Below are 27,101 nucleotides of genomic sequence, written 5' to 3' on the forward strand. Positions count from 1 at the left end.
TAAAGCTGGTCTTATGTCCTGCTGCCAAGGTGCCACAAGAGCCGACTATTCCCTCAAGGACAGGAAACCACAAGAAACTCACCTGTGGGGCTGAGCTTGTTAAATGGTGCCCCACAGCCCAGGTGGAGCTGATCAGGGCCCTTAAGGCCCATTAGTGCCCCAGGGCCCAGTACGCACTTCTCTGCTCACAGCAAAGCCTCTCCTCTGTGGTGCTGGTAAAAGTCTGTGGGTGCCAAGTACTCAGCCTTTCCTTCTGCCTCCCCAGCCTGCCCTGGAGTTTGTAGTTCTCAACACAACAAAGCCTGAGCTGTGACCTGTTTTTCACTGCTGTTGACTCAAAGGGTTTCCAGATTTACAGCAGCAGGACATGTTACTGGGTGCGTAGTACGTGCTCCTGCTCCTCTGAATTCACAAAGCAAGTGTAAATTAAGGACTGGATTCTTTGTGCCGTGTCTTTGGTAGCTGACAGGTGATCCCAGAAGGGTCGTGCTCCTGCCTTTGAACCTGATAGTCCAGCATATGGTGTCATGTGTCCTGCTTGTACAATACACTGAATACATACCTGCCAGACAAGATCAGAGCTTAAGCTAGATGTGAAGTTACTTAAAATATTATCTACATACTGCAAGAGCTCTGAAAATGAACAGTATTACATCCTTTACTCACTGAAAAAGACTCCAGGGTAGATTTAGTGAGCAAGCTACTACAGCTCCAGTCCGAACCAATTAAAGTGAAGAAAGATTTCCTCTAACTTAAGTGCCATGGATCATAGCCCTTAGCCTCCATCTTTTCACACAACTTTACAGGAACAAGAAGTTAAAGATATGCTTGCTACTTCTAGGCTTACATCTTGCACAGACTGGAATTCAATTAACATTATTCTGCAACAAAACTTGGAGAAGCACTTCAGAGCTGCTGCTCACAATGCAGAAGCAACTGAACAAATGATACTCTCATTAACGCTCTGTCTTTCCCTGCTGTGCAAGCCAAATCCTTGAACACTAAAAGCACCTCAGCATCAGCTGGGTTCACAGACATCCAGAGCAATTTTTCAAGCTCCCTGACTTTTATAGACCAGGGGGGAAGGGATTTGGTGTGCTTTAATCCATTCTATTATATGAACTCAGAAATGGTTTTCACGCTCTAGCACTATAAATTAAGCTAGCTGCAGTTATTCTATTCCTGATTATGCTGAAAGTTACTGGCAATTATTTGATTACTATATTTTCTTGCCCTTTTTTTTTTAATTCTTTTCCAAATTAACCTGTGAACTTAGTTTCCCTGGTAGTAAGTAAATAATGCAATAAAACTGGAGATAGTAGCCAACACATTCACATCTGGATGCCTGAAATTGCGGACAAACACAGTAAAACCTCCTGTACTTTGTAGGTGGAATTTACTGTATTCACTTCCCAGCCCTTCAGACTGGAAGAACATGTTGTATGAGAAAATCACAATTTTTTGCACTCGTGTATTTTTTTTAATCTAGAAGGCTAATCACTTTTTAGACATAAATGAATTTACCTTTGTAAGTCATTAGACAAATACTATCCCACCCATTTTAGAGACTGGAAAACTCAGGACAAGAATCATTTAAAGATGGAACTTCTTACCCTAAAAATAGTCCAATCTGTGCAACACAAGCTACTATTAAGTACATCTAAAGATGGAAAAGAATCTGTTTTATTAGTGTATTAATAAAAAATATGCAATGTGTATTCATAAAAATACATGCAAGTAGGGAACACCTTCCATCTGTTTGGCTCCCCTTCCCTTGCTCTGACCACTGTAACACCTTGTCTCCTAAATGCTGATAACAGAGGGAAAGATGTACACAGACCTGGTTTACCTCTGGATAAGTTAGGGGGTACACTGTACAGTTCAGTGTAATAAGTAACTTGCTTCTCTGCAGTGTTATGGTATTCTGGGAGTCTAACTGTGCCTCTTGCATTCATGTGAATTAAGAAATGTGACTTTGATGATTTATTTCAGTACAAATTACTTCCCAGTACCAGTAAGCATAGGAGAGTCCAGTTCCAGGCTGGATACTCAAGACCTTAACAAATACCAGCTTTTAAAAGCTTCAGTAAAACCTACCTGGGATCCCATCAAACTCAAGTGCCCATGTCAGTTATTCTCAGTTATTCTAACTATAAGGACATGTCAGGTACACAAAAGACACGATTCAGACAGCATGACTGCCCTAAAATGATAACTTTAGCATAATGCACTTGACAGTGGAAAAGCAATAATAGCTATTTTGGGAACAAAAGAAAAATACAATAGATCTGATGACTAAGTGTTCTGGTCCCCAATGTAAAAGCAAAGTAGATCCCTGTCGTATTTAACTTGATTCCTTTGAATTAAACACTTCCATTAAAAGTTTCCCACAGTAGCTTTAATATTTAATTATGTATTCCACCAAAGGAAAGAACAAAATCTTTGCAAAGGGTTTTTTTGTGCATGTGAAATATTTATCAGCATATCTCTTTGGACAAGTATTTTTATCCCCCAGGCTGGGAAAAAGCTTCCATGTACAAATCAGTTTCAAAACATTTTATTTTACAGCTTGAAAGTTTTCTATACTTCAGCACCTCATGCCGTGACTTTGTTATTTCACTTGTTAATGAATGGTAATTAAATCTCTTTTGGCTGAAAAGGTTGGAGGGCTCCTGCTGTATTACAAAAACAATTTCTGAAAGTTACAAAAATGCCCAAGTGTCTAGAAATTAAAGAGTAAAGTTTGCCATGTTTTGAGTCCAAGTTTGAATCGCTTGGAAGGATTTATGTGGGAGAACAGCATGTCCCAGTCAGTGTGTACAGTCTCCCCAGTTGAACAGACGTAATTATGTCACTTTGTGTCTACCACAGCAAACAGAATCACATTCTTTATAATGTACATTGTGGCCACAAACTTCCTTGATCTTACTAACAACTGTAGCAAACACTGCATAAACCCTATTATATACTACCTGCACAAAGAACTGCTACATGTGCACATCTAAGTAAAGACTCCTTAATTTTGCATTTGCTCAGTAGGGCTTGAAACATCAGCCTATTAATTTTTCTTCTTTTCTGTTTTCTCATTTCCTTCAGGTGTTTTGAGTCAGAAGATAAATGGAGTGAGTGCTCACAACAGAGGTAGATAAAGGGAAAATAACTATATATTAAGGCATTTTGTGGTGTTACAGTGCTAAATAGAGACACAGTATTGAAGAAGAAATATCTGCATGGTCTCCACTATTCAGTTACACCAGTGCAGGCTTCTGCTGGCATCATATGGGCAGATTTGGTCCACAGTTTGTAAACCAAAACTACGTTAACTCTACTATAAAATGCCTTTTCCTGAAGGCAATACAGTGATTTCAGAGGGAAAGTTGATTCTAAATTTCTTTTAAAATTACAGGTTCTCAAACAACCCAGCACAAACAGAGTTTAGCAAGAAACTGGGGACAGGAATGTGATGAGTCCATTCCTAAGCTGTAACTCTGGGAAGGGGTCTGCTGAGAGCAAAGCCCCCTCCAGTGAAGCGAGGAACATCAGATCTGTGGCGTGGAAACTCAGGCTCCAGGTCAGTCAAGAATCGCTCCTTCTCCCTTTAAATAGAAACAAAGAAAAGGAAAATACATATTTCATTCTGCAGCCCAGTGATGTTTACAAACTAAGGAAATCTGTGTCCTCCAAAGTTTCTTTGATGCAACCACGTATCAAGAGATCATTAAAAAATTGTTGATTAAAGCCTGTTAAGCTAAACCACCAAGACTAGGTGTCTGTTTGGATCTAATTACAAGCCTACTGATGGTTTTTGGAATTAATAAAAATTGGAAATAAATGAGCTCTCTTCGTGCTACTCCCCAAAACGGTCAGAACACCTCATTAGAGCAAGTTTGTACATGAGCTCCGTGACTTCAGATTTCTAATCACCATCCCATTCCAGCAAGTATATGCCTGTTTTCAAACAAACAGCTAGATTCATCAAAGGGAGATATTTTTTCTTTGTTGAATTTTAATGCATAAGTAGTGTTATCTGTCTTCACATTTTAATAAAATTCTAGTGATAATTACCCTGCCTATGACATTTGCAGAAAACTAACAGTGTGCTGTGGGTGCACTGATAGCCCCAGGAAGTTGCTCCATCTGAGGATCCAGGAGGGCTTGAATTTAAGAGGAGGGAACAAGGGTTAGCTGGTTCTACTCTTATGAGATTGGGGAGTTAAGCATAGCAGAACAAATACAAAGGGCAGTATTTCAAACCCACTGTGATATACCTGGAGGTTTCAGAGAAAGGTCCTGAGATATTTAAAATTAACCAAGTGGAGCTTTATGAAGTACTAGTTTATCATAACAGCATAGGTCTCAAGGCTTTACAAAGAAGGTCAGTGCCATTACTTTTATTTTACAGTCATTGAGACTGAGACACAAACGTGAGTGCAACCACGCTTTTGCAAAATCCAGCTTTGTCACATTAGTACCCTTTCTCAGTCCCCAGTAAGGAAAAAGAAAACACTTCCCAGAATTAATACTTTTCTCTTTGTCCCTAAATAACTGTGTCAGGAGAGGAGGAAGTTCAGAGAAACCCTGTAGGATGACTAGTTATACTTCCTTTTCCAAATTTAACCCATATGGAGGTGGGGGAACAGGCAAAAGATGGCACAGATGAACTTAACCATGAAAACCATTTATAACTGGTTTTAATTTTATGAATGTAGCACTAATGGATGTGCCAGCTGACAGCACTAAAAACTAGCATGCTATATATAGATGGCTCATCCTATCTCACTATTGGGCTTCCAACTCTGGGGAAAGAAAATGATCCAGAGTCCATGCTTATTCTTTCTTCATGCTCCCATGGAGACAGCCAACAGATGTGCTCATCAGTATGGAAAACTCTATGCAGCCGAATACTGTAATATATTTTGCAGAATTAATGTGCAAGCAGCCACGTGCAAAAGCTCCCAGTTACTACTGACATCCCTCAGTGCACTTATTTACATATATAGGACTGCAGGATCATGTCTCTGGTGTGGATTTAAGCTTCATATTTTCTCACCGATCCTTATCAAGATCAAACTGGAACCCTGGAGCTAAAAGCAACTAGGAAAAGTAGTGAAGCAGAAAGGAGAGAATGGGAAGAGTGAGAAAAAGAAAGCCTAAGGCATCTGGGAAAGACAACATTCAGAATCAGAGAGCAGAAAAAGAGGATTTCAAATTCACAACCAAAATCTTAAACATTGGATTTTCAGCTTGAACACAAAACAAAGTTAAATTCCTGTTGTCAGTTGTTATATTCCTTCAGCATCCCATAGAAAGGTGCATTAGTTTAGTATCAAGACTTTAAATCACAAACCAGAACTGTCTTGTGCAAATCAATAAAAGCTTTAGATGATACCTTTGTGTGAGGTTATCTGAGAGTATTAATTCTCTTTCATACCCGGGTAGTCAATAATGCTATTAATGCTATTGTCCTGACAGGATCCTCTTTTATTAGCAAAACCAGCCACATTTGTTTCAGACATGATGTTAACATTAGCCAGCATGATAGAGATCAAGTCAGCGGTTTTGTGTCAGCTGGGATTTAGAGCGACCTGAGATTGTACAAATCAAATGGCCCTGGCTCTTTGGCGAGCACCTACACACCAGGCAGTGCCTGTCCAGCCCAGTCTGAGGCAAGAACGATGTGGCATGGCTGTGAAGAGGGTGAAGGACTCCTTGGGGAAGGATCTGGCTGCGCAGCAAGCTCTCTCCATTGCAGAAAGCAAAAGACGTGTCATGGACAACTGGCAGTTTAGAAAAGGAAGGCTGCAGAACGAGGTGGTTTCCTTTGCCCTGCTGCTGGGCAACACAAAGCACAGTCTAGAGACTGCAGAAGCTGCTGTTATCCAGGATTGATATGCCCATTTATGCCTTGGGGTATGCATATCCTTCAAAGCAGGATGTAGTCCAACGCGTTTGACTGGGGAACAAAACAATGAGGGACAGAGGAGAGCAAAGCCCAGCACCTGCCCACCTCTTGGCTGCCACAAAGACAAGAGAAGTGCAAGTCAGGGCTGACAGCACAGTATTGGTAGCTTCTGAGCCTCAGGTGGGAGCAATGAGATGCTCTCATCCTGCAGAAGCACCACTAACAGCATCTGAATATACTTCCAAAACACAGATGTCACAAAGACACCATGCTTATCGGACCACAGCCATGCCTGCCCACAAGAACAACAGCCTGACAAGCTGCACTAATGGCAGATATCTATCCTGAACCTATAAACAGTGTAATGAGTCCAGCACTAATTGACCTGCAACATGAAATTCCATTCACTGTGTATGATCAACAGACCCAAGTTCAGTCACCATCACCTCACAAAATATTTTTGTTTTACTTTGAAGCAGTTATGCCCCTAACAAGTTGGGTTTTGTCAATAGTTATGTCAGGAATTAATTCTAGGTACGATATAACAGCAAAACATGAGTGAATTTCTTCTCATCTGATGAACAGAAAGAAACATGATGCCAGGGTCCAAAATGGAAACATTAAAACTATTGTGAAGAGGATACTTAGTTGCTGGAAACGGATTATTAGGCATTACGATAGCCTCACATATTGATCCTAAAACTCCAGGAAGGCCATTTGCACTGCACAATTGTTGCTAATTCCAAACCTTAAGGTAATATTATGCAATTTGCAGATGGACAAAAGTCACTGTTTATCACTGACTATTTTGCTAATTCAGTCATCAAAACTGTTTGCTGGCTGAAATATGATTAAGGAAGAAACAGATACAGGCAGCTTTGAACTATATTCAGCTACGTAGAGAAAGGCGTGGAAAGACAGAGGTTCAACATGAGGTTCAACAAGGCCAAGTGCAAGGTCCCGCACCTGGGTCAGGGCAACCCCTGGTATCAATACAGGCTGGGGGATGACAGAATTGAGAGCAGCCCTGCCAAGAAGGACTTGGGGGTACTGGTAGATAAAAAGCTGGACATGAGCTGGCAATGTGCGCTTGCAACCCAGAAAGCCAACTGTATCCTGGGCTGCAACAAAAGAAGCGTGACCAGCAGGTCGAGGGAGGTGATTCTGCCCCTCTGCTCTGCTCTGGTGAGACCCCACCTGCAGTACTGTGTCCAGCTCTGGAGTCCGCAGCACAGGAAAGACATGGACCTGTTGAAACAGGTCCAGAGGAGATCCACAAAAATAATCAGAGGGATGGAACACCTCTCCTGTGAGGAGGGGCTGAGAGAGTTGCTGTTGTTCAGCCTGGAGAAGAGAAGGCTCCGGGGACACCTTATAGCAGCTTTCAAGTAATTAAAGGGGGCTTATAAGAAAGATGGGGACAAACTTTTTAGCAGGGTCTGTTGCAATAGGACAAGGGCTAATGGTTTTAAACTAAAAGAGGGTAGATTTAGACTAGATACAAGGAAGAAATTTTTTAAAATGAGGGTAGTGAAACACTAGAACAGGTTGCCCAAAGAGGTAGTAGATGCTCCATCCCTGGGAACATTCAAGGTCAAGCTCGAAGGGGCTCTGAGCAACCTGATCTAGTGAAGATGTCCCTGCTCATTGCAGGGGGGGTGGACCAGATGACCTTTAAAGGTCCCTTCCAACCCAAACTATGCTATGATTCTATGATTCGATCTGAGAGACCAGACACTAATCTGTGTGCTCTGGGCACCATCTCATTGGTATGAATAATTTAACTGGACCGCAGAACATGTCAGCAACCTCTCTGCTGGATGTTCCTGTCCTGGCCATAGATCATGGTAAATCTAGACCAGACTGAAGTAATATGAAAGATAGCATTCAGGAAAATTAGGCAACAATATTATATCACCTCAGTCAAATTTGGCTACGTTCTGATCAAAAGGGTAAAGCAGGATCTAAAAAAAATCTAGTTTATGCAGAAAGTTGTGTAGACAAAACTGTTATTTTCCATTACTTGGCCTGCTGTTCCTTGCGTTTCTGAGCCAGATATTTCTTCTTCACATTCAGAAGCTCGTTGGCAAGTCTTTCAATTTCATATTTGTATTCCTGGCTCTGCGATTCATACATATTCAATTCTGAGGACAAAACCTAACAAACAAAAGAAAAAGCAGAAACAGGAGATGTTAGTTTCACTTACACATAAGTTAGTACTTTTACAAGCACTTTTTCCTTTCACATTTGATGATATAAGACATCACCATTTTCCACCACATCTCGTCTTCTATCATGATGTTTCATTTGATCACCTCTGCTCACCTAAGGACAATTTACAAAATTAAGGCTATGCCATTTAACCCTAACAAAACATGTAAAATACGCTCCAAGCATTATGGGAATGGTATTAATACATACATTAGCTGTTAATGCTCTGGGACGCAAATCTGGGTGAAAATCCAAAGTGAAGGTCTTAAAAAATAATAAAGTAGGGACCTATTTAATAATAATGGGGTTTATTCACAGGGATGCACTTTGTTATGTGAAGTAATTCAATCCACACAGACAAAGTAGTACCAAGCAGTGTAAATACAATACTGCTTTCATGTGAATCAGTAAATCTTAAAGAAAGTAGGAGCATGCATAGTGTGTTTTCCTTCTTTAAGGGGAATAGCTTGACCTGGCACCACAAAATGGCTTGCATGCCAGTACACTACAGCATACTGTGCCTCAAATACACAGTAGCAATTGACTGCATTAAGGACAAATGGGAACCATATGGAAAACTTCAAATCACATTCAGTTTAGCTAAACTTTGGCTTCTATTTTACATTTTCTACATTGTTTTTCTTCTCCGTGGACTAGGATTTGCATAACAGCCTCTTTGTTTCCTAAGGGCCCATCTGCTCCTGCATTTTTTTCCTCATGGTTAGTATAGACGTGATTATGATGCAGTGAACAGGAGATGATGACTTCAACAAAGAGAGGAGCTGTAGAAGTAGATGAACTCCTAGGGAGATCTTTCATGCAGGCAAGAACAAGGGAAGATCAGCTTATTCTATCAAACAATCACTTTTTAATATCATGCTTTCAAAGTTTCCCATAAGATTCCTTCAGAAACAGGAAAGCCTCCCTTCTAGTGACAAGGGGTTAGGATAGGTTACTCCTGTCATCCCTATAAAAATTGCAAGTCTAATATACGTGTACGCATTGCAAGGGAAATAACAAGAATTTGAGACTGCATTCTCAATATATTCCCACTAGTTTGTTAAAAAGAAAATTAAATTGCTTTGATTTGCTTATTAAAGATCTTAATAGTTCAAGAAAAGGGAAGGAGAATAAGTGTAATGGAAAACTGATAGTGTCCCAGTATGCCCATGCACAAAAAGCATTTACAGCATTGTGCTGCATACTCATATTCTAATAAGACTTCTCCTCTATTTTAATGAAACAAACTAGCATGATGTGAAAAAAAGTTCTTCTACTGCTATTGGTTCTCCCCTGGGGAGATGCAGTATTAACCTTATTTTCCAGACTTAATATACTAAGGCATGCACACTGTTTATCCAAAATCTTCCTGAAACCTCGCTCCGCAGGATCACCAGTGAAAACATTCTGCAATCCTGGCAGCCCCTCAGCCAGAGACAGAGGGCATCTCTTACTTTCAGCTGTTTAGTCTTCTCTCGCAGAGTGTGCCGGTAGAGCTGTAACTGTTCTGCAGCTTCAGGCCCAGGCTGCCGGGCCAAGACATGCTTCAATTCCACATACAGTTTCTCTTTTTCCTAAGAAAAAGACAAGAGGAAGAGCTCTTATAAAACTACTATAGCAGCAGCACAACCTGTGATGAAATCAACCTCACTGAAGAATGCAACTCAATCGGGATGATATTTGCAGAAACAAATCTGCCTGTGTGTCAGTCTTTCCTCAATAGCCATAAGGTATTTAAAGTTGTTGTGATAGCAGCAGGAGAGCTCATTAAGAGAAACATCCAGCTACTTCAAACCACGAATGAAATACTCTTAAACACTGTCATCAGTGAGCACGCTCTACCACAGAGAATATAAAACAGTCACTGGAAGAGTATCCAGGGGTGGAAAATTAATTACTAGTAACTGTGCTTATTGCAATCTTTCTTCTTATGAGCTACATTTCCTTACATTAAGGATCATAGCTTCACCCAACAGGATGTGAGCAGGCTATAGAAATGTCAGTGAAGGACGGTACAAAAGAATAACTTCTTCCAAAGAAAATCCTGCAAAGCACATGTACACACTCACATATGTATGTATGTGTGTGTGTGTATATATATATATATATAAAAACCTTTCAGTTTAACTGCAGGGGCCCTAGGAAAGGGAAAGAAAGTATAAACAGCAACAACTATGACTAGCACAATTACCACCAAGTAATTTTTCCTTGTCATTTGTCTCCTCTTCCTTCATGTTGGAACAGTATACTTGTGGGAATTCGATATAGCCATACCTGAACAGAAACTACACCATGGACCCACTTACAGCTTTCTGTATTGAAATGCTGTTTCAACTGTGTTTTGAGGATGTACTTGTCTTTAGTCTGAGGAATAAAGCTCTAGAACAAAGCCACCTTCATAGCTTTGCACATTACAATATTTTTAGTATCTACCCTGTCAGACTAAGATTATTATTATTTAACATTATTTAGCAAGATCCCATCCTTGTCTGGTACCTGGAGACCTGAAATTAAAAAGGAGGGTTATTAGACTGGAAGTCAGATTAGCAGACAAAAGATTTAACTGAAGAAGACAAAAATGCCAAGTAGGAGATCAGACACGTGATTATTTACACTGGCTTTGACAAAACCCCCTTTTGCTGTCTTTTTTATAAGCTCTGTCAAAACTCTTGCCACAGAATTCTTCCACTGATGTAGGAAACGGTGCCATCACATCACCTAGAATTGCTACATTTGGCCTTGCTCAGTGGTTGAGCGAGGATTTTCAAAAGTGGCTTGTTATTTTGAAGATGTAAAATTCTAGGAGTCCAGTCTTCAAGAGCATAAGGAGTCTGGAATTTTTAAATCAGCATTTCCTGAAAACCGTGTGCTATAATGGTCACAAGTTGGGACCCAAAATGTAAGCACTTCAAATCATAAATTACTTTTGCAAGCATTGCCCTTAAAATCTGAATATTACTGAGGAAGAGTTCTTTATAAATGAAGTCGTTCACAGTTTATCTTTGGAAAAATCAAAACCTCCTGAGACTCAGACTGAAGTTTGCACAGTGGCAAAAATTAAATTGAGCATTCATTCTCAGTAGAGAGTTGTTATGTCACTACAAGTGGTTTCTACTACCACCTTTTCTTTCTGAGGAAGCAAGATTTTACTGCAAGTTAGGAACAACAGCAAAAGAAAAATCTGCCTTGTCAAAATCTAGCCGGTCAGTATTAACATTCCACCCCTGAATGTATCACAGATTTGTATTTTGGAAGAGTGTAATGGTAATTTGGATAAATATGGAGCAGTTGATGGATTGAAGGTCTTATGTGCAATTGTTTTCCAATTTATTTCTCTCCTAACCCTCTACAAGGGCCAACCAAGCTCTTCAAACATTGTGCAATGGTGTGTATAATAACCTCATTTAGAGACAAAGCGTGCAATTCTATTATAAGGAGAATCTATCTTATGCAACAGAGACTCGTTAGCTGTCCAATGTATATTGTCTCCATAATCCAACAGAGGCAGAACCAGCTGTCTTATAATGCACATCCTGTCCTTCCTTGCTAAGCGCTGTCCATCTCTTTTACATCCAGTCAATTAATTTGTCACTGTGTTAAAAGCACCATATGTCAGCAAAACATTAAAAGAAAAACCTGGATACTTCTTTCCTCATTAGCAGAAGTTTGTATTCACAGGTTGGCATTTCTATAATTTCTGACATTTTACCCCAGGATGCAAGAAAAAAAAATAAAATCAATTCATTTCAATTAATTTTAAAACAGCAACCACCAGAGTATATCTAAGTCAGTCACAAGGTTCATGTGATAATACCACCAAAAAAATGCATTGCTTACAGCAGGTACTTTTATCGCTACACTTAAGAAATCAGGAATGCCCAGGAAAAAAAAAATCAGCACAAATTAATAAAGAAAAATTTTGGCTTCTACTATACTCTAGCTATATTCAAAGAACAGACAAGCTGTGCAATGTGAATTACATGCAGATATCTTATAAACAGCCAACTATCAGATACAGCATAGAACATGTAGAAAGACCTGTAGGGTTGTCTGATGTGTGAGTTGTATTCAAAGTAGCTTTCAGCTGTAGTGCATAAATTAATACCACCAGAAGATGGATCTATGTTGCTTTATTGTTTTGGAAACAAGTAAAATGCATGTGCATTCCCTAAAATGTCTGAGAACAGTGGGGCCAGATGGAGAGAAGTTATCTTGACACTGACAAGAAAATCCTAAGTCAGCAGTGATGATCAGCGGAGTAGCAGTAATTAAAAAACAAGAGAGTAAGCTGATCTGTTTGGTGCCTATTGGAAGTCAGTTAACACTATTTTGCCCAAAGCAGAAGTCAGTAAACATTTATTTCTGTTGGTGGCTGCACAGATGACACTGCAGAAAAAGCTACCTGAAATCTTACACCCATTGTGCAAGAATAAGTCAATCCATTATAGCATGTGCAAGATGGGTTTCTTTGGCTTGTCCCAAACTGCCTTCCCTCAAAACTCCCCTCCGCCCTTGTGCCAGGCTGCAATCACAACATACATCTTGTCAGTTATGTGTTCTTGAGATGAAAAGAACTTAAAGTCACAAACATGCTGCAAGGCACTACCCTTCTTCTTGAGGAGGTGAAGGAAGATCCATCAGATCTCTCTGTAACTCCATGCTGTTAAGCCTTCACCGTTAAGAGTAATGTACCTGTCTTCAGATCAGGTCTAGACCAGTAACAAAGCTTTTTATGTGATCCTTCCCATAGCAAAATTCCCATGGAATTCAGCAGGTGTTTGACTATAGGACTGAGCCCATAACATCAACCAGCTTCATTGGTTTATGACATAACCAAAGCCAAGCCAATGGTGGAGAGATGAGGGCACATTCATTTTGTGCACGTAGGGCACACTGGGAGACTCAGATTGAGGGTTACAGTCACATTTCAGGCATTCCAAAGAGAATTTCAGCACCTCTGTGACTACCTGCTGTAAAAATTGTGTAAATAGAACTCCACATTAGTTTTAGAACAGCCCTTCCTGTCTTAGATTTGTTTTCCGGGGGAGCTCCAAGGAGCCCACAGATCTACCTTTAGGCTCGGCCATGACAATAAGTTTCTACATCCCTAAGTCTCTCAACCATTAATTGGGAGAGGGAGGGTGGGGAGGTGAGTGGTGCTTTCCCCTAAGTTTAACTAGCTGCTGTCTCAGCCAGAATCCGGAGTCCTCCTGGCCTGCTTGCACTACAGCAAATTGAGAAAAAAAAACTTTCTTCTGCAGAGAACTGACTGGTGTTTGGCAAATTTCAACTGATTCTTCAGGAGCCGGTGGTCATGAGTTGGCTCGGTTTACAGCAAGAAGAATCACTTTTGCAAGCACAATCCTACTTCAAAAGAAGCTATTGCTGCTGACCAGCACTGCCCAATTTGCTCATTTTTTCCCTGCCAGAGGTACCATCAGCACCATCAGACACATTCCCAAAGTGACACCAAGGCATTTCACTGCTTTGACAAGGACTGGGAGGCAGTCACCTGGGATAGACAAATGCACCTGGTATTAGCTCTAAAGATGTGACTTCATTTTATGTCATCTTCTCCCTCACCATGACACCAGAAAACTCCTGAAATAACCCATCTTGTTAGTTAGCCCAGGGTATCATTCTGAGCCAGAGACGATGGATGACCATACATTTAATGAAGATGTATTCACAGCAGAAATAGGGCATGAAGTCCCAGCTTCCTCATTTTTATCAGCTTGTCTTTCTAAGTAGATAATTCAACAAATTTACCTGGCATAGTAGCACACCAACAGCCTTCTCCACCAGTCCTGCAAAAATCCTATTGTGCACCAAAAGCTTTCAATCACACAAATTATTAAAAAAAAAAAAAAACACAAAAAAAAAATCCCAAAGCCTTTGGACTCAGAGCAAATTTCATTTATGTTAGCTCCTGCCTCCAGCAATTGAGCTAAAGAAAAAAACCCTGCAAAACAAAAGAGGCAGAGCAAAAGTGTGCAATGTAGTATATGGTGGCAAACCCCAAAACGTTTAACCTAGCTAAAAATCCTTATTTTAATTGGTAAGGTGGAGAAAGCAACACAGTAACTCTGTAAGCACGCTACAGTTCCTCATAGCTTTGGCGAGGAAAACAAGTCAGTCAATGTGCCACAGGGGGTTTCTTGTTTATTGGCATTATAACCAAAATGTCAGCGCTATGCTGAACTCCAGAGCCATTTTGTTTATGATGCCATGCAGCAGCAGAGCATCCTTAAGGGGTTGTGATTCCTCTTCAAAAGTGTTAAACAGGACACTGAAATCTGGATTAAATACATACATGGACATACACATCTAGTCATCATCATTTTACCCATATAAGCTGCATGTTTATTTGTGTGTATGTGTATACCTAACAGAGTAGCTGTTGGCTCAGGACATCTATGATTAAAAGTTTTATGAGGTGTAGAAAAAATTAGCATACGGTAACCTTCATGAATTTTATAACAATAGAAGAAAGTTGCCTCCAGCACTGGGAGAAATGTGCAGTATAAACTTTCTCAATAAACACTTTTCAAAAGCTCCTGCTCTTTCTTGTCTATTCCACATCCATCAGCAAACACCTTTGCAAGCATGCAGTTCCCTAGAACAGCTTGTATTTTCATCATCATCTAGATCCTCCTTTAACTGTCCAATATGAGGTTTTTTATTGGGTAAATTAATTCAGGTTTGAAAGAGGGCACTAAAGCCCTTTTGCAATGTGGCAACACTAACACTGCATGAGATGCTTTGGGTTTTCTAGTTAAAATGCTGCCACCAGCTTGAAGGAAAGGCTGGGATTATCACCCCATCTTTGGTGAAATCTGCACCGCTCTAGGTGGAGTTAAATTAAACCTGTTTTATGACTTATCCCTCCAGTTGATAATAATGCTTCTCAAGAGCAAATCTGTTTCCTTTGGCACAGAGCAGACTGCACCAAATTGACTGGCATTTTCCAAGCAGCTTAATGAGAGGAAGAAACACCTTGGAGCATCTTCTAAGGTCTTCACCCTTGACTCTTTTTTTTTAACAGTAAGAGCTGAATGCTGCATTATTACCATCTTCCAGGAACAACAAAAGTACAAACATTTCCAGCTAAAGTGCAATTGCAACATTATTATTATTTGTATTATTATTGTTAGGTACTGGTATCATTGTATCTGTCTCAGAAAGTGTGTGGGAAAACTGGGGGGAGGGGGGGGCATCCAATGGACAAACAAATAGGTTACATATCCTCCTCTCATTTCAGCTTCTGAACTCTGAGACACAAGGATAAGAATCTATCAGAAGAAAATGGCATGGATGCCTCTTGCTGAAACAACAGCTGCAACTCCCTTTTTACTATTGACATTACACAAGAGTTTATAAAATTATTAATCAGGGTAGCTCATTTAATCATAGTGTTTATACTTTACATTGCAGAAGATTAATTATCCCCTGTTCTTCCATATGTGTGAACAGGAACACACATACACATATATACACACAAAATAAAAGTGAGCTATTCCTTGAAGCTGAGAATTACCCTTGACACAGCATGGATTGATGTAAATATTCCAGCTATTTCCACAGTGCCTGCAGCTTGACAGTTGGGCTGGAGAGAGTTCTAAACAAACCTTTGTTTCACATTATAGAAGCAGCTTGTCTTAAAGTGTCCTGGAGGAGATTCAGAGGTTGATACAAATCTTATCAACAAGGAATCTAAATATTCTAAGTGAGTAAGTCTACAAAGCAAACAATGCAGAACCTTTTACTGGCTAATAATTACTATATAGAGGGTTTCAAGCAAAAAAAAGTCTCTTCTTCAAATGTAGACTATTTGACTTAAAACCTCTATTTTAACGTCAGTGTAAGAGCATGTATTTTAGCTATTCAATAGCCATTTAGACTTTTAAAATATCAGATGAATCAAACGAGAATTATCACAAGTCTGCTGTTAATGGTTAGCTGTTCCTGCAGGTGGAGGCTTGGGATGGGGATTCCCAGCATACCCAGCTTCTGCTCTCACTTCTGACTGATCTGACAGATGACCTTAAAGGGTCAGAGAAACTGCAGAGCTGCTTCTAGAAATACCTATCTGTGAGTTAGACACCCACATCTCTTTAATCACCTGCTTGACTTAGATCCTTAGATTTCCCTGAAAGATGAGAGCACTTAGCTTCAAGTCCTTTGGTGTTCTGGAATTGCTACCTCTGAACAGCTGTCTCAAAGTCAAACCACCACTTAAACCTACAAATACTTGTCTAACAAGGCAGTAAAGCCTACATACATCTTTCTGACAGGATAGCAGAGTTTCCCTGCATATGCCAAGTACCTCAGGGAAGAAAGAGTGGTCTCCTGTTACACTTTGGAACCTATTAAGAAATAACAGTACATCTAAGAAACACACACAGCAATTCTGAAATCATGAATGTTTTAATATATGGCTTCCTTCAGACTCACTGTAATGAGAGCTGACCCTCTGCTAGCCTTCGAGGAGCTCTGTTTCAGCTCCCCTTGCCTGCTTCTTAAAATTCAAAGAAACAGAAACAGGACTAAAGGAAGGGGAAAGAGAGCAAATCCTAATGTTCATGTAAAGACAACTGCTGTGCCCTAGCATGCCATCCCCTGTTTAAGATTACAGCTATAGCTACTAAGACAGGCACGGGAAGACTTGAGCTCTGAGCCTAGAGGATGTAGAGCAACTGGCTGACTGATGCACCCTACTTGGCAGAGCGTTTCCCTACATGGGGTTCATGGCTCCTGTGCACTCAGCAGCTCATGTCTGGCTGTCTCAAAGTGAAGAATGGAGGAACAGGGTTCTTTCTACACCTGCTTGTGTCTTCATGTGTCCAATTTTAATCTACTTTAAAAAAAAAAACAAAAAAACCCACAACGCAGTGACTCTGCCTGCCTGCCTCTAACTGCCCCTAAACAGCCTTAGCGCTGCTGCATCTTTCTGCATGTGTTTTCTCAACAGCAGCACCATTCACACTCCTATAAGAATGAAAGTAAGTGATCCGAAGTAGATAAAAATCTAGTCTGTCCCTGTGGAATGTCTTTTTTTGTTGTTGTTGGGTTTTGTTGTTGTTGTTGTTGCAACTATCATACAAAATAATAATCCATCACTGAATGGGATGCTGTAGGTTGTCCATATCTTGCTGCTGGGGAAGAGCAGAACACCCTTGCCTCAGTGGAAGAACGCCTGCCAAAGGGTACACCTGAATAATAAAGATTTGCAGCTGGCTCTGGGCCACACTATATAATATTGGCTTGTGAATGTATTGCTACACTGCTGTTGCACTCGTCCAGTATTTTAACTTTTCTAGCAGCTTCTGGATGGCTGACAGTCAGTATCGGATTGCTAACAGCACTGCAAAGTTTGTGCATTGCAATGTATTCAGTCAGCACAGCAAGTCATTTACTTTCCCTTAACAAGATAACTGGTTGATTAATATACTTTACCCTGGGGTGTGCAGCAGATTTATTTCCTTCCCAGATACATGCTGAATACAGGAATGAGGAGTAAACAAGTTTGTTTTCAGTAATTTGTTATTTACTGGAACAGTTCCTGAACTTTTTACTCAAGCTTTATTCTAGCAAACTATCATTGAAGCTTACGGCAATTTTGACTGTGTAAGAACTTTAGGAATGGGTCGTTTTACAAAATATTTTAAGTCTAATGACACAAGGTATCCATGCTCAGAATTTCTGGGTTCAAACCAGATGTAACGCATTTGAATAAAATACTTTGGTGATCACTGTTTCTGCTTTTCTGATGCAGATTACAGGTAACAGTGATGTACCTTAGGTACTTATATGGCCTCCTCCTTTCAGTATCTGAATGCTGTTAAATCTTAATGTACTTATGCTAAAATACGGCTTCCAGCCAGGGCAGTGATCCTCTTCTCATTCTACAAGAGGTCTGAACACAAAGAGTTGCTACATGAATTGCCAAAGTTCACTAAAACTCCTCAAAGATACACAGAAATGAAACTCAGTCTCCCAGGCTTCCAGGACCACCATGCTGAGTAAGCCAATACATCTGCTCCTTGCTTTTCAGAAACACCAGGGCTAGACTACAACAGTAGGTTAGAAGTGTGGGAGAAAAGTCACAACCATAAACCACAGTATACTTCAAGCCAACAATTTCTTCATGCATGCTAAAATTCATGGACTAGGAGTACATGTATTAGAATGCAGGAAACAAATATATACTTGACATTCCTCTATCAAGGCTAGTATTTGTGTAAATAAATCAATCTTGCGTGATGTGGAGGGGTGGCATCTGATGACCTACTAGAGTTCTCTTTCAAGCTCAAACTCAAGTAAATACATCAATTCTCCTAAAAAAACTATAAAAACAGATTATGTGTTCAGGTACATTTGCTACCTCTAAACCCCAAGAGATTTTTACTCCACCTGTAACATCTTGTAAATGGCATCTGAATATTTCTGACTAAAACATTATTAGAGCAGCTAAAAATGGTGCAGATCCCCAGAAGTTATTTTGATGTGTTTTCTTCTAATTTCTCAAATCAATTTGCACCTTGCTTCTGTCCTAAACCATTTATTATGGGAAATCTGTTTTGTTTATGAGGGCAATGTAGTTACACAAAGATTCAGTAAAAATTAAACTCTTCCTCTAAGAAAATTCTTCACCAAAAATGTTTTGTTTGATTGCTAAGTAATCTGCTTTGCTTCCCATTTCCAAGTGCCAGAAACATTTGCACTATTTTTATTGGAAAATTATTTTCTTAGTCTAAAGAGCAGCTGATTATCTTCACCTGATGACATTAAAGTGATCGGGACCTTTCCTATCTGATTTTTCAAAACCCTCCTTAAACAAACATATCCTAAACAAAAAAACCCAAAAAGGCTATTTTCCTGGGAAGACTTTATTCTCTGCCATTTGAATTGCAGCATATGTGGGAGGAGGGAAAGAATGTAAATGCCAGTGTGTTTTTAAGAGCAGTTTATCATGCTGGAAGTTTCTATAGCATAGAACAACTTCTAATTCTAGATGGACTGAGATTAGAAGGGCTAAAATAAACTAATGCACCAAGAAGCGTATTCAAAATATGCAGAAATAGAAATCAACTCCTTTCTGAGGAGAGCTAGGGCCAGAACTGAACACCCCTCAAATCCCTGTTGAATTCTTAAGGTTTACAGAAAAGTTTCAGGTAGATATGTAGGCCCTCAATAGACCTTCACACAGGTGACTCCTATCTTTTCTGTTTATGAGATTTGATTACTTATTATATCATCACAGGATTGCATATGAGCCCAGGTAAACTGCAGTGAGAATTAACACAACGAACCTACAATTTGCTCATTGTGAGTGGTTCTACACTACTCACAGAACCCTACTGGATACACAATCAGTGTTACAAAAAAATAATAATTAAATTAACTGGAAAAAAATAGTATCAGTGTCAGAACAAAAGATACTAGAGAAATTCTAATTGTATGGAGAAATCACCATGCCAGGCATAGAATCACTAAAAGACACTAATCCTTCAACTTAACACCAATACTAAAACACAGAACATTTCCACTTACAGCCAAAGTTAAAATCCCCAATCAAAGCCCTAGTTCAGCAATGAACATTGCAAGCACAACAAAAGGAAAATAAAAGGACAGCACAAGAAGGAAAGAACCTGAAAAAGTAGTCCTGAAGGATGACTCAATGCATTAAGTACCTCCATATGTCACTTCACACTGCATTGGAGACTCCAGTTCAAATCAGACTCAAGGCACTAACTCAGTAGACTGTTGTGCATCAAAATATTGTGCTGATAATTAGATATTTTCTGTTCATCCTAGTTAGAACTGGGTTACAGCCAGAGTTCATGGGAATACATTATTTTTTCATTTGAAAACAGAACAGAGATTCTCTTCAGAGTCCAATTCTAAATCAAGGCAATTCTTACAGTGTGCCTTTAACACACCAGTGCCTAATTCCGCATGGCACTGGGGAAGTAAACTTTTTCTTTATGATTCATACCCAGCTGAAAGCCAAAAAGTAAATGTTAGGCCTGAGCCCTTACTGTATTTCTCATTTCTATATTCCAATATAAATCCCTTGAAATTCTGGCCACCAACTTAGAACTGGAGTCATAAACTCAAAAACCACACTCCACCATGTACTGTTTTCTTTCTCTCCTCTTACTTAAGATACATAACAACCCTTAGGTTTTTATAAGGACAGGAAAGCATTTTTCTGGGTTTTTTTTTCCATGTCAGGAACCATTTGATCAATGGTTAGAAGTTTTGCCAGCTTAGCTTTCTCAGTTAGTGGTGCAATGTCTTTGTGCTGACCTGGCTATGCCAGCTACTGGCTATGTAATTAGATGCAATTATACTGGCAAGAAAGTCTTCTGCCATTCAAGAGCTGGTATAAGCTAAATCAGAAAAGTGACTTTTTTGCCAGTAGGAATGGTACTTTTAAGCACAGAAAAGGCCTAAAGCTCAATATACTCACCCCTTTAATTGAGGGCTGAGAGAGCCACTAGCTTCAGCCGCAAGATAGGGCATTAATCCAGTGCTTCCAGAGGAAGTCAAATCCTCCAGGAAATAGAGAGAGAAAAGAGCCAAGTCCTAGTAAAGTATAAAAAACCAAAAAGAAAATTTCCCTTTTCATTTTCAGATGGAAAAATCCCTTCAAAAGGCTGACTTTATATATAAATGATAAGGGAGCAGCAAAGAAAGGACTGTATTTTGGCAGTGGATTTTGCAGTTCACCTGTAAGTTTCAGTGCGTACAAAGCACTCTCCCAAGCTACCTCTGCTAAAATCTCTCTAAAGGCAAGATGACAGAGAAACAATAATGGGCAGGTCAAAAGACACTCTTAGGGATTCTACAGTCATTAGTTTCCTGACGTGAATTGCAGTTATTTTTATGAAAATAGACAATTCTGCCAAAAAAATCTCCAACTCAGACTACCTACTCTACATGTAACATGTAAGTAGGTTATACTCTCAAATCCAAGCAGAATCTATACTCAGCACTGAAAATATATAAATGCTAAATTTGAGAGGGTAAAGTAAATCTCAGCCATTTTGAACAGGTGCAGATAATACCTAAAATAAAACTGAACTGGGCCTTAAGAATACTAAAATAAAGGCAGGTAATAGGAGAGTATTCTCCTATTTTCCCTAGCAGGCTGGCTGATGAGAAAATCTCTTACTCTACATTTGAGCACACTTTTCTGTATTACATGCTGTATAATGGAAGCTACATGAGCACTGCAAAAGCAATGAAGAACCTAGCAGAAGCATGCTTCATGAAACTGCCAAGCTAGGGAAAGAAATGATTTTCAGAAGGACTAGGCTCTCATGGACTGCGCTGAAGAAAGTGATACAAGATTGAAAAAATAGTATTTTAGATAATGAATGAGCAGAAATTTTTTGTATACATGGAAGCAAATCCCAAAGCTCCTCCATTAGTTGGGAGAAAACTTTGATTTCAGTAGCTGCCAGCCTGCATAAACCCACATGGTAACACACTGTTCTAAAGCAGATTTCTTTATGAAACTATCATACCAGCTCTGAGAAACAAAGATGGTTATGTATATGTTCAGACACTATAGCAACAAGCACCTCAAATTGGATAGAATAGCTCTACTACCAAGTTAGCACAAATGAAATAAAACATCTGCCTATTTTGAGTGTTTAGCTAGCTATCGTTACTACTGAATTGAGTCATGTCTCCAATATATTCATTCACATACCGCTATAAGAGTGGAAATGATTTTATACCCTTTTTACTTGATGTGAGGCATGCAACAGCTAAGTAAGCGGCCCAAGGTCACACAGAAAGTCTCTTCTGCTCTCTCCTCCCTGTATCTTACAATACCTGAAATGAAACTCTGCTGATTTATACTGGAGACAGCAGCATCCCCTCTACTCCTCCTACTCTCTGTCAGTGGGACTGTCAGTTCTTTGGGGGGGTTGAAACTTAGCTCAAAACTTGGCTCAACACAAGGACATGTGGGTGTTATCTGGCTGTAATGTCTGAGTCAGATATATGAGCTAATCATGCCTTTTGCCCTTGCACTCTTTGAAACTATGAGCTCAAGATGCTAACAGTCTGGAAGCATCACATCCTGACTGCCCAGTCCTGGTCTTTGATTGTTGACAACTTAAAACAATAGTGATTAAAAATATATATGTACAGAAAAACAATACTTTCACTACTACATGCAAGGCTTAAATGAGACACATTTGCCTTTGCCTCCCTCCACAAATAAGTCTTGGTTGCACATCTCTTTTACATTTATGAACAGTCTTCTGAGATGACTGACAACAGAGGTAAATGACATATAATGTGAATCTTCCCACTGTTATCCATTCCAAGATGTGCAGCTGAATAAAATTCCACTCAGTCAGACATAAAATCAAATTAAAGGAGTTCACTCTGAAGAGAAAGAACTAAATTTGAAACATATAAAGCAGTGCATAATTCACTTTTAATGGCATAAGTTCCTAAACCACACTAATCATAATCCTAACAAGGTAATACATTACGTTGTGAGTTTACCACACCACTGTTCAGTATGCAGTAGAGCAGTAGAGTTTCAGTCACGTGAGGGATTTGCCTTACATGCAAAGTGAACAAGTAGGTTTTTTGCAGTCAGGAGCTGTTCAGCAAAGCCTTCTGTTTTTTAATAATTATACCTTATGGCCATACAACACATTTTGTTCATACCACATGTGTTCACAAAGACCTTCACCCATCATTGAAAGTCCTTGTTTAACACACAACGTATTTCTCCACAAAGCCCTGCAGTATTACTCAATGGTTTAGAAAAGAACCAAAAATGCTGTACCTTTTAACTGCACAAATTCAGAAGGAAGGTAATGACTCAAACATGGAAGTTGGCTAACCCTGAAGTAACATTTCCTATGTTTGGCAAAAATGCCATTGGATTTTTATTGACCGTAAGTATTCAAGACCTTGGGTTTTGGATCTGATTTTTAAGACAGCATTTTTCATCAGCACAGCAGCTCACAACTGGGAGAATGTCCGAGTTAAAGGAGAAAGTATGACCGCCTGCTTTGCAGCTACTCTTCAAAGTCTCAGGATTTCCACACTTATTTGGTGTATGCGAGCTGATAGGTTATAACCCAAGATGCTGTGGCTACAGGTCATAGATAAATCAGAAACAAGAAAAGAGTTTAATAATTTCTATAACATGGGACATCATTCTACACCTTTATTAAGCATTCAACTCTGAAAAGTCATTCCAAGAAAAACAACATTCATCATGTTGCATATTCAATACCTCTCAGTAAATGTCTGATACAAAAAATGTGCCCTGCTGACAGGTTAAGCGATATTTTTGTATGCGATTTTAGAGTCAAGCTGGGTTCTTCCTGTACTGTCAGCAATCAACATTTTCTGATTGAAACGTAGTGTATCTTTCTTTAATCACATAGAATGGATTGTAGCATGCTTTTACAGCTGCATCATTTTTAAAGAACTAACAGGTGGAAAATAGTGAAAAAGCTAACAAAAAGGATATGAGCAAATACACATCAGGAGCAGGTAAGGTAAGCAAATGCTTTTCTACATTAATCTATATACTGTGATCCTTACTTAGCAAAAATTTCTGTTTATTTATCCAGCTCATCCTGAAACATTGTTCCCTGCATAAACTAGCTTTTATTTAAAAGACCAGTTACAAAAAAAAAAAAAAAGTAACAGTCAGAAGACAGAACTACAGTGCATACAATACAAATGGAATTATTTTTTCCTTATACAAACATTATGGCTCTGCATGAGGATGCAGCAAGATGAATACCCTACAAATCAAACTGCAGGTTGCTGACACTGGGCTCAACCATTTCCAGACGTGGGTTACTTCTAAATTCCAAAGGTGTTTTTAATACTCAATATTCAATCCACATATTTTTTTTTGCAGTCCATTTCAATACTACCCTTTGATGTGAGGGAATTTAAGTTACATAATATGCACACACAGAAATCATAGACACAGACATTCACAAGCTTCACCTTCAACAAATATCCTATTTGCCAGCATGATGGCCACATACACATTAAAACAGTTATGTATGGGAAGCAAGAGATTAAGGTCAGTTCAAAGCAGATACATTCAATGGCTATGCCCTTGTTACAGGGCAAGATGTAGATGAAGACAACTGGGAGTGCAGAGGTGTCACTTATGCGAGCAAATACAACATGGGCAAAGCAGTTATCTGACCTAGTAGGTTTGTATCCCTCAGCTCCTGCAGTCTCTAACTCTGAATACAGGGGATGTTACGCCAACTAGGTACAGGCCAAGTCATCAGCAATTCTCCCACTCCTGCAAACGAGTGGAGACTAAACTGAACTGAGCTGACTTCCAGGAGAGACCCATGAAAAAAAAAGAATGCCTTTAAGCATGAGGGGTTTACCAGGATTTAAAGGAATGATTAGGCCTTATGGGGGAGCAGTGCCTTATACACTGGCTGTTATATTGATCAGACAGCAAAACTCACTAAGCAAGACAAATTATATTGAGGGGGAAAAAATTAAAAATTCCAGAAATGGGAACTAAATTGCTGCTGTTTCCCATAATTCTAAATTTCAGTCATGATCAAACCCTGCATTCTCTATCAAATAAGGATACACTGCCCAGAAGGGGATCTGGTGAAGCAATCACCCTGGTGCATACAGCTCAACTCCCTCTGGAAAGTTAATATTACTGCTCTCCATTAATTTCCTTCTGCTGGAGGTGTTCCTCAGGCCTGCTTTTTCACCAGAGAAGTTTGGAACATGACAGCATCAGTTTCATAAGTTATTAGCCAACATTTTGCTTCAGTGAGTATCAGAGTATCACTTTACAAAACAGACATTATCATCATGCCAAGGAAAACAAGTCCAAAGAATAATAAAATTACTTGTACAAGGTTATCCAGACACTTAGCAGAAGCAGCTCAGCTAGTACACTTAACATGCGAGCCCTATGCCAATGACCTATCCAGGAGGACATACCCTTTGAGGAAATGAGCTGGGGGATGTCCTCCATCTCTGGTTACCTCTCCTTACCCACGCCCTGCTATGAAAGAGCCCTATTTCAGTCATTGTGAAGGACTCAGAAACACTGTGGTTAAACAGAAAAGAGCTCAGAAATGTTGATGGTAAAGCCCTGAACAGAATGTGGAGCATGGTATTTTTGGCCTTTTCTTTACTATCAGTCTCTCTGAGTGAGACCTTAATTTCAGCATTGTTGCACAGATATCAGTGCCTGAATTAAGGACTCAAAGGATCTCATTAACAATTCTAGGCATACTAATTATTTTTTATATAGCCAAACTCTGACTTAAATCTAGGAAAATAATAAAAAAAAAAAAAAAAGAGTTGCCATAGAAGGACTGCTGCATAGACAGAAAGATTGTGCCAATGGCTAGTATAGTAACGTAAGCTCAAATACCTATTATTTCAAAGATTTTCTTGGGCAGGCAACTTAATGTCTCTGTATCTCAGTTCTTCACTTCTAAATAAGGATAATAGCTAAATGGGAGCACACTAAGGATAAGGCAAGGTACACAATAGAGACTATGTAAAAATCTAACAGAATTGGGTTTGTGCATGGGTAAAGCACTGTAAATTTGAAACTATTTCTGCTACATTTTGTTTAAGCTAACAAACTATTTCACTGACAGCATTTCAGTGCTATGCAACAAAAATTACATTTTTCCAAGCAAAGGTATAATATACCATACATTACCTTCAAATGAAATTGCAGATCTATTTTTTCCTACAAAACAATAGAGAGAGAGAAATCCTGCCTTGATAACATCTGCTGAGCTTCTTAAGACAGAAGGAGATTCAGGTCACATTCCACTCTCCATTGAGTGATACCCCACATAGGCATCAAGACTGTTAAGTATTTAAGACCAAGATGTTAAAATCATACCTAGAGTGGCAAACTGTAGCTATCCCTACAGTCATCAGAGAGAGGGAGAAATATTTCCCAGTTTTACACCTATGGTTGAAGCCCAGAGACAGTCCTTTTTTGTTATATTTGAGATCAATGTTTGCACTACAGGAATATAGTCTCTCCTTGATTCTACAACATAAATCTTATCACTGGGATTAAGGGACATCTGATACAGTTAAAAAAAGATAAGCTATTACAAAAATTATTTTTTGGCAAAGTTCAGCACAAAGACCTTGAAGTCAAATATCATTCAGACAGCAACATATCTAAATCACGCAAACTCTGTAGGATTCTTTCTGCCAAAAGCCAAGCTAAGCACAAATGGAATCAAGCAAGGATTTTCCTTCATGTCCTGGTCATAACAGGCATGTTTAAAAGGACAAAAAAGCCTTTCCAAAAGTCTAACACTGACTTGAAGATTAATCTATGACATGAATAAACTAAAGCAAACCTTTAATTTTATTTTCCAGAGTTGTCCAGGTATCAGTAACCAGAATATAAAAATCAACTAATCAGATGCTATTTGTTCTCTTTCAGTGAGTCAGTGCTGCCATCTAAAGCTATCTAAGGGGCATGCAAAAGAAATTCAAAGTCATGCATATAACATGAATATAACATTCAGTAAGCACATCTGAGTAGACAGAGAATGCAGGGTAAGTCAAATAAGTCAATAAGATACAATAAAATAATGAAGCTGTAGTACCTGAAGGAGCAATTCTTTCTCTATCACTTCACCTGTCTTGCTGATAAGCTGCTTCTGTAGTCTTTGTATTTTCTGAATCAGCTCATAGGTACTTGGGTCACTGGCCTAGACAAGAGCAAAGCAATCTCAAAAATTATACATTATAAGAAGTTAGTGTTTCTTGCTTGCAAATGAAATCTATAATATTTAAGTGTTCAAAAGTGACAAATATAAAGGGGGGGGGGGGGGGGGTTGGGGTTTTTTTAAATGGCATGTACACAAGCAGTCCTGAAACTGGAATCTCTGCCTCTTGAAGATCAGTTGGAGCATGCTCATGTTTAACACTATTACCCCTTATGAATCGTCCT

At 39.3% G+C, this 27,101-nt stretch overlaps 1 protein-coding gene across 1 annotated transcript in view; it reads right to left on the reverse strand.

Annotated features, from left to right (window-relative positions):
* Positions 1 to 3,475: 3,475 nt before the first annotated feature.
* The window catches only part of CFAP58 (cilia and flagella associated protein 58), a 57,193-nt gene continuing 33,567 nt past the window's right edge, over positions 3,476 to 27,101 (reverse strand). Inside the window, exons 14-17 of the mRNA XM_010564775.1 lie at positions 26,755 to 26,859; positions 9,568 to 9,687; positions 7,926 to 8,059; positions 3,476 to 3,596 (exon numbers count right to left, since the gene is read on the reverse strand). Coding sequence (XP_010563077.1) covers positions 3,476 to 3,596; positions 7,926 to 8,059; positions 9,568 to 9,687; positions 26,755 to 26,859 — 480 coding nt within the window. The remainder of the gene's footprint in view (positions 3,597 to 7,925; positions 8,060 to 9,567; positions 9,688 to 26,754; positions 26,860 to 27,101) is intronic.

Source organism: Haliaeetus leucocephalus, unplaced genomic scaffold (assembly GCF_000737465.1).
Source record: "Haliaeetus leucocephalus isolate CR32 unplaced genomic scaffold, Haliaeetus_leucocephalus-4.0 Scaffold184, whole genome shotgun sequence".
NCBI classification, from domain to species: Eukaryota; Metazoa; Chordata; class Aves; order Accipitriformes; family Accipitridae; genus Haliaeetus; species Haliaeetus leucocephalus.